This window comes from Pteropus alecto, unplaced genomic scaffold (assembly GCF_000325575.1).
Source record: "Pteropus alecto unplaced genomic scaffold, ASM32557v1 scaffold115, whole genome shotgun sequence".
Lineage (NCBI taxonomy): Eukaryota > Metazoa > Chordata > Mammalia > Chiroptera > Pteropodidae > Pteropus > Pteropus alecto.
The window spans coordinates 4,112,798-4,128,103 of record NW_006436814.1 but is presented as its reverse complement, the minus strand read 5'-3'; the positions used below and the strand labels follow the sequence as shown (position 1 = coordinate 4,128,103).

At 32.3% G+C, this 15,306-nt stretch overlaps 1 protein-coding gene across 1 annotated transcript in view; it reads right to left on the bottom strand.

Moving 5' to 3' along the window:
• Positions 1-15,306, bottom strand: part of LIN9 (lin-9 DREAM MuvB core complex component) — a 43,323-nt gene that overhangs the window by 17,208 nt on the left and 10,809 nt on the right. Inside the window, exons 5-9 of the mRNA XM_015591262.2 lie at positions 11,454-11,587; positions 10,101-10,226; positions 5,059-5,216; positions 1,756-1,889; positions 275-394 (exon numbers count right to left, since the gene is read on the bottom strand). Of these exons, the coding sequence (XP_015446748.1) occupies positions 275-394; positions 1,756-1,889; positions 5,059-5,216; positions 10,101-10,226; positions 11,454-11,587 (672 nt within the window). The remainder of the gene's footprint in view (positions 1-274; positions 395-1,755; positions 1,890-5,058; positions 5,217-10,100; positions 10,227-11,453; positions 11,588-15,306) is intronic.

Below are 15,306 nucleotides of genomic sequence, written 5' to 3'. Positions count from 1 at the left end.
TATGGGAATAAAAGGAAATTATTTAACTATTCAAAGGGAGTATCTTACATTTAGATAAAAAGCAAATTGTATTATAATTAATATTATATTAAAAATCCTACAAAAAGGAAAATATTTCCAGGAGTTGAAGCAACTATTTACCTATTTAAAATCTGACAACTCAAAATCATGTGGGCACCTTCTGAAGTTGCTATAATAGATGTGTATTTCATAAGAACATAGTTCACATCTATAACAATCATTTAAATTACTGATGACATTTTAAAAATATTACCGTAATTGGTGACTGGAGAGGAGGAGTATAATGTAACCGTGGTGGAGTCATAAAAAATCGAGAAGGCCGCTGTTTTTGTCCAAAGGCAGCAATTGGCATTGTCTCATGAGGCTCATTACTCTTTGGAAAAAAAAGAGAAAAGTCCACAAAACTTGTAGAGCTCTACCAATAATGTTTAGTCTTATAAACATTATATTTCAGCGTGAGATATACACTAGCTCATATGCCATGATGTATCATAGAATATATTATCTTACAAAGATCAAAGGGCTAGAACTTAAGTCAGAGTATGAAAATACTACTTTGCTACCAAAAGGTCGAACCCACAAAACAGAAGAACTAAAAAAAAAAAGGACCAAAGGATCAAAACAGAGAATCAAAGATTAACATTATTCTGTGGCCACCCTTGGTTGTGTTAAAGACTACCTGAAGATTACTTACTATAATTAAAGTCAACTCTTATCTGGCCGGAGAGGAATATTTGGGTGATCTCATAAAGGAAATTACATTGATGAAACAGAAAAGCAATTTTCTTTTTTTGAAAGGGGAATTTTCCTTGTTTGATAAGGAAACCCTTACGATAAACAGAGAATTTTAGTTTTTAAAAAGTACATATTAGAAAAGGAAGAATCTTCTATTTTTGTACTAAGGAGATAAAGAAATTTTGATCTTTAATTTTAAGTTCATAAACCTTTAAAATCAAGTTTATAACAAAGAAATGAAAAAAAGAGAGGCCAAAAGTGAACAATTTAATTTCCATAATGCTTAGAGGCAAATAATTTTGTTATAAAGAGCTCATTATTCACTTTTTAAAAACTTCATTAGATTGCAGAGTTATATTTGTTCTTAAGATTATTTTAACTTATCAGAAAAGTATATAATTTCCATGACATTGCTAAATCAAGCATGATCATGAAATAATGGTCCAGCGGCTTAATGGATTGTATTAGAAATTCAAAAGAGCTGCGTTCTAGTCTCAGCCTGGTAAGAAACCAGCTCTAGAGCCTTGAATAAATCACTTAATTTATAATTATTTATGTTTCAGTTTCATCATACGAAAAGTGAGTATAATTAACATCTACCCTGCATAATTCTGAGGATAAAATCAGAGAACAAATTTTAAAGTGAAAAGTGTTACTTCATACTTTTAAAATTATTTTGCAAGAAGAGTGTACTTCAACAAAACAGCTGGAATAAAAGTCTTGTATAGCTTATTCTCTAAGATTATACTGTCAGGAGTGATCAGTTCTGTCACACAGAGGTGCTGTGTGGGTAAGGTACAATACAGAAATGCTAGTTTCTGAAAAATGTGGAAGACTTAAGTACAGTTGTGCTCCAGGGGGCCAGCAGGTAGGACCTGAAACCCTTAAGGATCTCTTTCTCTGTGACCCATTGATTCTATCATGAAGAACAATCTCTAAAAATGTTCTACATAACATATTTAGTAGGCATAATATACAAATATATTATGAAATACTTACAAGAACTTCGTAGTCAGGGATGGTATGGGTTCCAAGCCCTGTCCTATCAAAAGTTACTCTATAAGTAGCATTGAGAGTGTCCACAGCATCTATTTGTCCAGTGAACAGACCATCGTGAACACCACGCAACCGTGCTGAGAAAAGAACCAATAAGGCATTATGATGTTGGAAGATACAAAGAATTGTCAAATATAAAATTGCTCAAGCATGTAATTTAAAATGTAGAAAAGTATAGTATTATTGTCTATTATAATTTCAAAAAAAGTACACACTATTTCGGTTTAGAGAAAAAAAAATCTGAAACAAAAAACTATAAATGACGAACCCTATTTTAATAAATGAATGAAATCATATATCTACCAAATTAAAAGGAAAATATTTTTAAATCACTGTTTTAAACCTTGAATTGCAAAAAAAAAAAAAAAAAAGTCAAAAGAACTTTGGCCTTTCTACTCATAAGTGAAACAAAGGTACACAACTGAAAATTTTTTTTAAAAAAAAAACAAAAATGAGATACTACCTCATACCAGTTAGAATGGCTATTATCAACAAGACAAGTAATAACATATGTTGGAGAGGATGTGGGGAAAAAGAAACCCTCATACATTGCTGGTAGGAATGTAAACTGGTACAGCTGCTATGGAAAACAGTATGAAGTTTCCTCAAAAAATTAAGAACATAGCTACCATATGACCCAGCAGTCCCTCTTTTGGGTATCTATACCCCAAAAATTTGAAAACTTTTTTATAAAGCTATATGTATTCCTATGTTCATTGCAGCATTATTCACGGTGACCAAGACATGGAAACAACCAAAATGTCCTTTGACAGATGACTGGATAAAGAAGATGTAGTACATATATATAATGGAATATTGCTCAGCCATAAGATAAGATGAGATACTGCCATTTGCCACAACACAGATGGATCTTTAGAATATCATGCTAAGAAAAACGTCAGATGGAAAAAGTTAAGAACCATATAATTTCACTTATGTGTGAGATATAAAACTGAAAGCAACAAATGAACAAATAAGACAAACAAAAACTCATAGACACAAATAACAGTATGGGGGGAGAGGGGGGTGAGGGGAATTAGAAAAGGGTAAAGGGAGTCAACGATATGGTGACGGAAGGAGACTTGACCTTGAGTGGTGAACACACAATGAAATACACAGGTGGTGACTTACAGAATTGTATACTTGAACCCTATACAATTTTATTAACCAATGTGACCCCATAAGTTTAATTTTTTAAAAACGGAAATAAAAGACAGGGATGCCGTGAAGAATGAATATACCAGGCCTGAGACTGCTATCCTTAGAAAGGCCTGCCTTAGAGTTGGCATCTGGAAACTTGAATTCAGAGTGTTCCCACTGTTCCAATACTAATAAAAGTGGTTTTCTGTGCCAAGGTTGTATGTGAAAAAAATGTCATTTATGTTGTACACCTGCTTCTTTCAAGGAGCCTGGAATTCCAGTATGTGCTATGTAATGGTGCCTGCGTGACCACCCCAATAAAACCTTGGGTACTGAGTATCTAATGAGTTACTTTGATAGACAACACTTCACAAGTGATATTGCAATTTGTTGCTGGAGGAATTAAACAAGTCTTCTTAAGTAGAACTTGTGCCCTACATTCCTTTTTTCTCTGAATCATTCTAGTGAATCAGCAAATCTGGGGCAGTCTGAGGGCCCTTCATGCAAATGAATTCTTATGTCACTATTATTTAAATCCAGTCTGAAATAACATCAGGAAGATCCAAGCAAACATCCCACATGAGTGAAAAATATAAGAACAATAACATTTAAGGCATTGAACTAGGCAAAGTGACACATTTTATATGGATGAAAAAAGTACAATACACAGTATCATTTTAATAGAACACAACTATTCAATGCAAAACTTTTAAAAAATCAATTGGTTAAAAATACATAATTGTAGAAGACTAAAATATTTTCAGTTCCTGACAGATCAATTAAAAGTAAACCAGTATATAGAAGATATAGGTAATAAATAAAGTTGAATAAAATATAAATATAGAAAAGGACTTCTAGTTATGGCAGTGTGAAAGGATCTGTGATTCTTCTCTGCAAAAGACAAGTATAAGCCTGTATAAGACTGTCAAAGACAACCATTTTGGGGGAATAGAAATGGTCCAAAGGCATAAAACATTTAAGAAATGTGTAGTGTTGAAAAACTGCTAGAGCATCAGGTAAGGACAGGGGACGTCAGTGGCCTGTTAAGCATAAGGCTGTTCACACCCCCACCATCACCACCAGCTTGGTTGGTGAGAATGGTTTTCCTAGTGGATGGCTGGTCATGAAAACCAGCAGTGTTGTTGCCAAAGGGGGAAGGCTAGATGTGGACCAGTGGGGTAAAAACCTGTGACTTTGCCAGTTAAAAGTGGTGAAATCGATCAAAAAAGAGCAAGAAAAACCCAAAGCTTTGTAAGCCCAACGTGTAGTCCTGGCTGACGTGAGCGGCTGAACAGCAGAAATTTAACAGGGAGATTCTGGAAAGTAGACATCCTCGAAAGGGCTGAAATAAGCAAGCTCTCCATAAATCCCTGGCTAACTGAGAAACTACGTGAATGGGTAGGGAATACCTAAGAGAGTCTGGTAAAACGCAAAATCTCAGGCTCCCTTCCTCCAGAAAAACGCCCTGATTTATCCAACCATTTCTCAAACCCTTTCAGTACAATTACTAACCCACTTACTCAGCTGTACTATATAAGTTGTAATTTTAATTTATCGAATTATTGAAGATTAACTTAAACTTGAGGTTTTGGTGGTACTTTCCCTCCATGTTATAACTGAAGTGAATACATAGAATCACATTTATAAATTGACAAAATTTATACCCTTACAAAATTTTAAGCAAACTATCTAGTGAATAATTTAGTTTTACTGAGTCATTAGAAATGGACTATTTCTAGACTCAAAGATCACAAGAACAATGGTATTTGTGGACTATTCGAATGAGAGTGGTTAGAAAAAGAAAATAAATGATATGGAAGCAAAAGAATAATTTAAAAAATTTTAAATTTAAATAATATATAGCTATACTCATTCCAGTGAATTTAAAATTTCATCTTGTGGCCGTTTGTATTAGGCATTGCTTTGATCTAGTATACCTTTTTTCCAATTACTTTAAAAAACAGACTTCATAGATGAAGAAACAGTAACCCTCTATAATATATTGCTATAGTTTAAGCTTTCTAAATTTAAAAGCCATATCTCTAAGAGAAGTTATCCTGGTGTAAAATTACAAGTCAAAATATTAACAAGCTTATCTTCACTTACCTGTAACTTTGGTTCCAATAACCAGGGGCAAAGGAATCTCATCTGGGAGATCTTTGAATTGTGTAAGATCCGCCACTTTCCTTTGTTGTAGGAGCCTTATTTTCTGCCGTTTCTGTTTTAATGCTGATCTCTCTTCCTCAAAAAATGCAGAAGAACATCTAGAATAAATTACAAAAATCATATATAACTAGCCTACACAAAAACTTCAAGTCAGACCATCTATCTCATTGTTTGCTCTTCATCTCATTCTTTTGAATCCTGTGTTTAAAAATGAGTTCTTAGAAATCGTTTCCTTTCCAAGTTGCCCTTACATATTTTTAAAAACAAGGCCTTGCAAGACTCAAAGATATGTAAGCAAGTCTAGATTGTTCCTTCCTATAAAGCAGAAAGATTTGTTCACCATCCTTTGACAAAACTGCATCTGGATCTCAAGTCTTCATATAAGGACAAAGTGCAATTGTAATATTCTATTCAGAAGAATATGACATTTTTCCTGTCACCCAGTGAGCATACTACTATAGGAATGAAAAAGATGAGACGTGCCACTGTGTAAACGTTTAATCATTCTTCCTACCTGTAAGTATAAATACTGAATTTACTCTTCTTTTTAGGGTCTATCTTACTTATATTTTCAAATTCTATGATGAACCGAAGATATTTAAACATAGGTTTCATGCCACAAAATATATATCCATAAACCCATCACAATAGTCAAGATAATGGACATATAAAGACATCAATTACCCCCAAAAGTTTCCTTGTGCCTTTCCTACTTTGCATTCCTTCCACTCTTATACCCTCATTTGCCTAGCAATCACTATGTTGCTTTCTGTCATTATCATTTCTATTTTCTAAAATTTTATATAAATGAAATCATCTAGTATGTACTCTTTTGTTGGACTTCTCTCATTCGCATAGTTATTCTAAGATTCATTCGTATTGTAAATATCAGTGGTTCAATTCTTTTCATTGGAGAATAGTATTCTATTCTATAGCTATGTCTCAATTTGATTATCTATTCATCTGCTAGTGGATGTTTGGGTTGTTTCCATTTTGGGGCTAGTACAAATACAACGAAGTTGACATGAACATTTGTGTATATGTTTTTGTATCACGTGCTTTAATTTCTTTGAAATCAATACCTAGGAGTGGAATGGTTGGGTCATACGGTCAGTGTGTTTAACCTTTTAAAAATCAAAGAAGCCTAGTATCACCAAAGAAGGTATACAGATGGCAAATAAGCATATGAAAAGATTCTCTACGTCATATGTCATTAGGGAAATACAGATGAAACAACACACCACTACACACATAATAGCCAAAATCTGAAACACTGACAACACCAAATGCTGGCAAGGATGTGGAGCAATAGGAACTCTCATTCACTGCTGGTGGGAATGCAAAATGGTACAGCCACTTTGGAAGACAGTTTGGTGGTTTCTTACAAAACTAAACATACTCTTACTATATGATCTATTAAGAATACTCCTTGGTATTTACCCAGATGAGTTGAAGACTTATGTCCACACTAAAATCTGCACATGGATGTTTATAGCACTTTTATTCATCATTGCCGAAACTTGGAAGCAACTGAGATGTCCTTCAAAGAGTGAATGGATAAACCATGGTACATCCAGATAATGAAATATTACTCAGTGACAAAAAGAATGTGCTATCAAGCCATGAAAAAACATTGAGTAACCTGAAATATATATTACTAAGTGAAAGAAGCCAATCTGAAAAGGCTACATATGATTTCAATATATGACATTCTGAAAATGCAAAACTATAGAGATAATAAGACCAGCAGTTGCCAGGATTGGGTAGAGGAGGGAGGGATAAATAGGTGGAGCACAGAGGATTTTTAGGGCAGTAACAATATCTGTATGATATTATAATAGTGGACATATGTCATTATACATTAGTCAAAACCCAGAGAATGTACAACACCAGGAGTGAAGCCTAATGTAAAATATGGACTTTGAGGGATTATATGTTGATATAGATTCATCAATTGTCATAACTGTACACCACTGTGATGGTGGATGTTGATAACTGGGCAGGCTATGTATGTGTGGAGGCAGGGGAATATATGAGAAATCCTGTACCTTCCTCTCAATTTTTTTGTGAACTTAAAACTGTTCTACAAAAATTAAGCCCTAAAAAAAAAAACCACCTGCCAAACGGTTTTCAAAAGTGGTTGCACCATTTTATATTCCCATTAGCAGTGTATAAGAGTTCCTGTTACCCCATATTCTCACCAATGCTTAATATGCTTAGTCTTAAAAAATTTTAGATATTTCAGGTGCCATATTTTAATCATTCTTCTATTAATGGACATTAAGTTGTTGCCAATCTTTTCCTACTAAATAACTTTGTACCTATCATTTCACCTATGTACAAGTATTTCTGTGATATAAACTGGTAGAAGTACTAGGTCAAAGTGTATTGAAATTTGTAAATTTGATAGATATTACCAAATCATCCTCCATAGAAATTATACAAATTTAAATTCTCACTAGCAAGAGTGACCATTTCACCACACCACTGCCAACTTAAGTTGAGATACATTAAAAAATGTATCTCGGCACATTTTGATTTTGCATTTCTCATTATGGGTAAGATTGAACTCTTCATATATTTAGATGAGCCATTTCTTATTTCCTACAAACTGTCTCTTTATAATCATTTCTATTATGGGTTATTTTGTCTTTTTCTTGACGATTCATAGGCATTCTTTACACATTAGAGAATTAGCTCTTTGTGATAAAAGTTATGAATATTTCAACTACCTTTCAACTTTGTTTATGGTTTTTTTGGGGGGGAGGCAATGCAAAATGTTTTTTTCCCCCAGTGTTTTGAATATTATTATTTTTTATTACATTTATTGGGGACATTGGTTAATACATTATATAAGTTTCAAGTGTACCATTCTGTCATCTGTATATTGCATTGTGTACATGCTCACCACCCAAAGTCTAATCTGTCACCACGTATTTGGTCCCTATTACCCTCTTCATCCTCCTCCTACCCTTCTTCCCCCCTGGTAACCACCACACTATTGTTTGTGTCTATGAGTTTGTTTTTTGCTTAATGTTCTTATTTTTAATGAAATCGAATTTACTGATATTTTCTTTTTTGGTTCCCAGCTTTAGGGCTCGTTAGACCTTTTCCAATTCAAGATTAAGCGAAACTCTCATGTGGGATCCTTTAGTAGTTTCACTGTTTCATTTTAAAAATATTTAAATCTCTGAACCTTTTCAAATTTTTACTGGTATAAGGTGTGAGGTTTGAAATCAACTTGTTTCTCTAGATTGCTAAACAGTAATCTCAATATCCATTAAACAAATAATTTAACCCCATTCTCCCCTATGCAACCACAGATGCAACCACTGTTACCATGTACTAAATTCCCATAAAATTTAGTGATTCTATCTGGACTTTCTCTCCTTTTTTATTCATCTTATTCATGCACCACGACCATACTGTTTTTATTATGATCACTTTATAATCCATTTTAATATCTGATCAATGTAGTCTCTCTTTACTACTTTGCTTCTTTAGAATTTTCCTGGATTTTCTTGCTTGATTTCTCGTCTTTCAAACGTGAATTTTAGAATTGGTTTATCTAGTTTTAAAAAAAGGCCTACTAATATTTTTATTAAGATTGATTTTAATTTATAGATTAATTTAGGATTTTGAGTCTTATCCAAGATCATGTATGTCTTCACATTTCCTCATCTGTATCCTACACATTTCCTGTTAAGTTCCTTCCTGGTATTTTATCTCTCTTTTTTTTAAAGAATATTTTAAAAGTTTATTGTTATCAATAATTTGTATTATACCTGGACTTCCTCAGAGAAAAGAAAAACTACAAACTTTCATTGAAAATAAAGATTTTTAACTGTTAACTAGCCTTGATGAAGTAAAAGACTATAAGATTAAGCAATGTTATGGTAAGCTAATTGAGGATAAATTAAAAATAGAAATATAATAATGATACTCTTAAACAAACTACAGAATTATAACACATTACTAAAATAAATAGTGGCTAATATCTCATTCTGATGGACAATAATCAGAAATAGTGCAGCTCAATTAGCTTAAACACGTTATATCAAAAAAAACCCCAAAACTTCCTGAAGTAATTACCAAAGGCCATACATTACCAGTATGAAACACACTAACACATCAAATTTTAATTGTTCTTGTAAATGAAGGAAATCTTAAAAACATCATCAGCAAGGTCACCATTAAATACAAGGAATAAAACGAACTATTATCAGTTCAATTAAAATTTATCCTTACATTTCATCACTATCTCCAGAAATCATTAAAACTAAACTCCATTTCTACTTGTTCACGTCATTTTATATTTCTAGGTCTTTCTTGACTATTTCCCATTATTTAAAACCCTGTACATGCTTTTATTAGGCGGATAGACATACTATGAGAATTAACGATCCAATCCTTTAATACATTTCAAGATTCTACTCAAAAGTAATATAAGGTTTTGTGATGTGTTGGAAATCTGGATAACACTGGAAAAGGAAAAGTCATTTCACATGAAAAGTAATTCTCAGAAAGTAATTAGATATTAGATAGAGTCACTTGATTTGTTTTGATATAAAGTAAAATATACACTGTGAGAAGGCTTTTTTTTTCTTTTTTGTGAGAAGGCTCTTGAGGTGATAAAAAGTTTAACAAAAGATAACAATGTATGTACAACCTTATAGCTTCATTAAGTATTTTTTAGTGCATTCTTAAATATTTTTGGAACACAATGGGCTACAATTATATATAACAAAATTATATTCAAAGTTTGTGATGTGAACAAAAATGAGATTGCACAATTAATTATAAGATGTATAAGTATAAAAGGCCCTTACATTAAAGTTGGTTAACAGGATATATTTAACATATAATTCATTATTCTGAAAAGTTATGTGTTGGGACTTGTCCTTTAGAAGCTTAAAAAATTCAGTGTAGTAACAATACTACCAACTTACTGATTTTATTTTAAACAACAACATTGTTTTTACCTCCGTGGTTTTCCCATAAGCCGCCTGATTTTCCCCCATTCTACTCTTGTTAACTTTCTCGTTTTCAAATTAGGAAAAGATTCCTTTAGACATACGCAGAAGTCATTATCACCTTCAAAGAGTGGTCTATAAAATAGAAATGGTATTTTAATGGTTAATATACAATATGTTACTTAAGAGACATAAAATTCAAAACATGCATTATGATTTTCAATACTAAACAAAATGCCAAACTTTCACTTCTACTCAAAACACACAACAGGTACACACATTCAAAGTGCTAAACTAAACTAAATCCTTGGCATTTGTGAAACAATGTGTAAAAGTTACTCAGGCAATATTGTCTGTGCTTGAGGTGTCCAGAAGACACTGATTTTTGTTAAATCTCCGACAGGAGTGTATCCTCTGGGAGGCTATCCTGGCACTGGCATTATATCTGGGGAGGACAGACAATGTTAGCTACAAAATATCTGCCCTAAAGGTAATACCATCACCAAGGAGACCTCTTTGAGATTAAATCAGTTTTGGAAAACTGGAGGATTCTAGAAGGTCATATTAATTCTTAAGAATTCCAGAAGAACTCAGATCACACTACGGTACCCTGAGAACTCTCCTAAATCTATGGAAAATCTGTGGACAAAAATAAAACGATTTCATTCATGAGTTTGGGCAACCAGGAACCAGTCTTAGCAATGAATGATACCTGAATATCTTGGGCTTAAATGTGAATGTTCATGAGATTTGCAAGCATCAGAGTAGGTAATGGTTTGGAGAGTAGGTTTGGAAAGCAGAGAAGGAAAGTAAAGATAAGTAGCCAGCAAAGCAAGCACCAACAACTGGCATGGATTAGAAATCAGAATTTTTCCTCAGTAACTTCTGTTGTTGAATAATCGGATTTAACCCAAATCTCTTAATGTTTTATTTCAATATTTATTTCAATATAACTAAAATGTGTAAATACTATCCTAAAAATCTCATTGAATCAACTGTTTCTCTACTATTATATCAACACTTAAAATTTCAAGATTTATAAAACAAGTCTCGTTCATTGCAAAAATTGGTGCTTTGTTTTAGGGTACCTCCACTCCATAGTCTTTATAAATTATAATACAGAAATTATACTTTCATTTTATTTTTCACAAAAATCTATAACAACTCCTTTCCCAAAAGAAGGAATGGGGAAGAAAACCATGAGAAATGAAAATGGATTAAACCAGAATGAGGAATAGAAAAAGGAATTTAGGAAAAAAATAGGATTAAATTAAACTTAGAGAAAAGACTGTATGTTTGAAAAAGTTTTAAAAACAAATTTTTGGTTCAGGTAATATTTGTGATATGAGCCATGATACATACTTATCTATATTTGAGTAGAACCACTCATATATGCACCATTTATGTGCTTTGGGCAGCTTGAGTAGGTTACGTAACCGAAAACCAATCTTCTGTGAGGCTTTCTTATCTGGTGTTGACATTGTTGCTGTAAACTTCTATACAATAAAAACAGAGATTAACAACAGTTCCATTAAATAAAAATGCACATCTATCACACTGAATATATTTGTAAAAAGGTAAATTGTGGTTAAGTACTCAAAAAGATTCAACAACATTCGACATAGTATTTTTGTTATCATTTAACAAATAAATATTCTAATTAATTCTGACAAAGCCTCCAGTTTCATAACATATTCTGGTAAGGAATGTGAAATATTTACCCCCCACCATGTTTGCACTTCAGTACAATTTCAATTAAGGTATGCAAGAAGAAGATACCTGTTAGAAATATTTTTAGAGTTCTTGGGCCAGAAAAAAACAGTAAGGACTCAGCTACTATTGAGAGAGTAAGAGAAAACATGCAAGCAAGCAATAGGCCCAGAAGGTTTCACCAGAGAATTCTGTATCAAATCGTAACTCCAATGCTATTAAATGTTTCAAATCACTGAGGAAGTAAAAAAGGTTCCCAACAATTTTTATAAAGACAACACAACACAGATAATAAAATCTGCCAAAGTATAATGAAATAAAAGCTCAGAAAACATCACTCATTCCTATGAATTTTTAAAATGCTTGGCAAGATATTCTGTTTATAAATTGCAAGGACTAATATTGTTAAAATGTCCATATTACCCAAAACAATCAATCTAGAGATTCGATGCAATCCCTATTAAAATTCCAGTTGTATTTTTCACAGAGAAACAGAACAAGCAATCCCCAAATTAGTATAGAACCACAAAAGATCCCAAATACCCAAAGCTGGAGGTATCACACCCTCTGATTTCCAACTACATTACAAAACCACAGTAATATCAAAACAGTAGGATATTGGCACAAAAACAGATACATAGATCAAATGAATGGAAGAGAGAGCCCAAATATAAACCCACACATGTGGTCAATTAATTTATGACAAAGGAGCCAAGGATATACAATGGAAAAAGTACAGTCTCTTCAAAAAATGGTTTTGGGAAAACTAGACAGACACATGGAAAAGAATGAAACTGGACCACTATCTTGTACCATGCACAAAAACTAACTCAAAATACATTAAAGATTTGAATGTAAAACCTGAAACCACAAAACTCCCAGAATAAAACATGGGTAGTAAGCTCCTTGACAATGGTCTAGGTGATGATTTTTTGGATTAGACACTGAAAAGCAAAGGTATCAAAAGCAAAAATTAACAAGTAGGACTACATCAAACTAAAAAGCTCTGCACAGCAAAGGAAACGATCAACAAAATGAAAAAGCAACTTACAGAATGGGAGAAAACATTTCTAAGTCATATTATCTGAAAAGGAATTAATATCCAACATAGATAAAGAACTTATACAACAACAGGAAAAAACAATTTGATTAAAAAATGAGCACAGTATCTGAAGACATGGAATCCCTTAATAGCAATCCTACTGAATTAGAATGGGAAAACAGCTCTTAATAAATGTAAAAATATGCTGTATGTTAATGCTTTCTGAATTTGAATCAATCCAAAACCTCTTAAAATTATACATTCTATGGATATTATTAAAAAGACAAGAAACAAGAAGTGCTGGTGAGGATGTGAAGAAAAGGGGAACCCTTGTGCACTGCTGACGGGAATGTAAATTGGTGCAGCCACTGTGGAAAACAGTAAGAGTTTCTCAAAAAATTAAAAATAGGACTACCATATGATCCGGCAATTCCACTTCTGGGTATTTATCTGAAAGAAACAAAATCATATCTCGAAAAGATATCTGTACTCCCATGTTCACTGAAGCATTATTTCAATAGCCAAGACATGGAAGCAACCTAAGTCTCTATCAATGGATGAAAGAATAAAAGAAGTGTGGTGTATATATATATACAATGGTCTATTATTTAACCATAAAAAAAGAATGAAATCTTGGCTATTTGCAACAACACGAATAAACCTTGAGGGTATTATGCTAAGTGAAGTAAATCAGACAGAGAAAGACAAACACTATTATGATCTCACTAATATGTGTAATCTAAAATTAAAAAAAAAAAACAAAAAACCCAAAACCAAACTCATAGATACAGAGAACATATTGGTGGTTGCTATAGGCAGGACGTGGGGGATGGGCAAAATGGGTCAAAATGTAGAAAATTCCACTTACAAAATAAATAAGTCATGGAGATGTAATATACAGAATGGTTACAATAGTTAATAATACTGTATTGCATATTTAAAAGTTATTAAGAGAGATTTTAAAAGTTTTTGTTATAAGAAAAAATTTTTGTAACTGTGCTGACAGATGTTACCTAGCCTTACTGTAGTGATCATTTTGGAATATATACCAATATGAAATTAGTACATTGTATACCTGAAAGCAATACAAAATATCTCAATTGAAAAAAAGCTTTTTCTAAAAAAGAATGTTACCAGATAAATACCATAAGAACATCAAAAGAACACAACATAATCAAATAGAATTTATGTCAAAAATGCAAGGATGGTCCAGTATTAAAAAACTGTTGATGTAACTCACCATTATCAATAAATCAAAGCAATAAAAATCATATGATCACCTTCACTGATGCTAAAGACATCTGATAAAATTCAATATGCATTAAAACAACTCTTAATGCAATAGAAATAGAGAGAACAACTGAAAAAACACAAATGCCAAAAGTTAAATGATATGGCTAAAGTAATACCTGGAGGAAAGTTTAATTTATAGGACAAATGCCTATATTAGAAAAGAAGAAAGATCACAAATAACCTATCCTTCCATTTTAAGATACTAGGCAAAAAAGGCAAAGAAAACTCAAAGCAAGCAGAAGGAAAAAAATAAAGTTTAGAGCAGAAATAAATGAAATAGAAAACAGAAAAACAACAGAGAAAAATCAATGGAATCAAAAGTTCTTTGAAAAGGACAACAAAATTGACAAATCTTTAGTTAGAACATAAAAATCAATGAGGGATACTTTCTTAATCTATAGAACACATTTCTCAAAAAATTAAAAATAGGACTACCATATGATCCGGCAATTCCACTTCTGGGTATTTATCTGAAAGAAACAAAATCATATCTCGAACCCAAAAGTCAGCATTGTACTCAATGTTAAAGTATTAAAAACATTCTCATTAAAGTGATAAATATGACAAAGATGTTGACTATCACCTCTAATTTTTTAACGTTGTTTTGATGGTTTTAGCCAATTAGATAAGAGGAATAAAACTGCAAGAAGAAAAAACTATCATTGTTTGCAGGTGTTATGACTGCCCCAGAAAACTCAAGAAAGTCGACTATAACCATTACAAATAATAAGATAATTTAAAATGGTGAATACAAAGCTGATATACAAAAATCAGTATCTTAAAAAAACCACTTTTTTCTATATGTTAATGAGAACTGGTTAAACAATAAAACAGAAGAAATATCCTGTTTATGACAGCAAAAATGACAAGAACAAAGTATTAAATACCTAGGAATACACTTAAGAAATGTGCGAGATTGACATGGAAAAAATTTGCAAGAACACTTAGGAAAATCTAAAAAAAGAACAGTTAATAATGTCTTATCAGACATTAACACACGATATAACACCACAGTAAAACAATTTGACACTAGTACAACAGAGACATAGAGGATACAAAGAGACAGAAAATCTAGAAATAATCCCAAATATATACAGGATATTAGTTTGTGATGTAGGCAGCATTGTAAATCAATGTATAAATGATGGATTACTCAATAAATGTTACCAG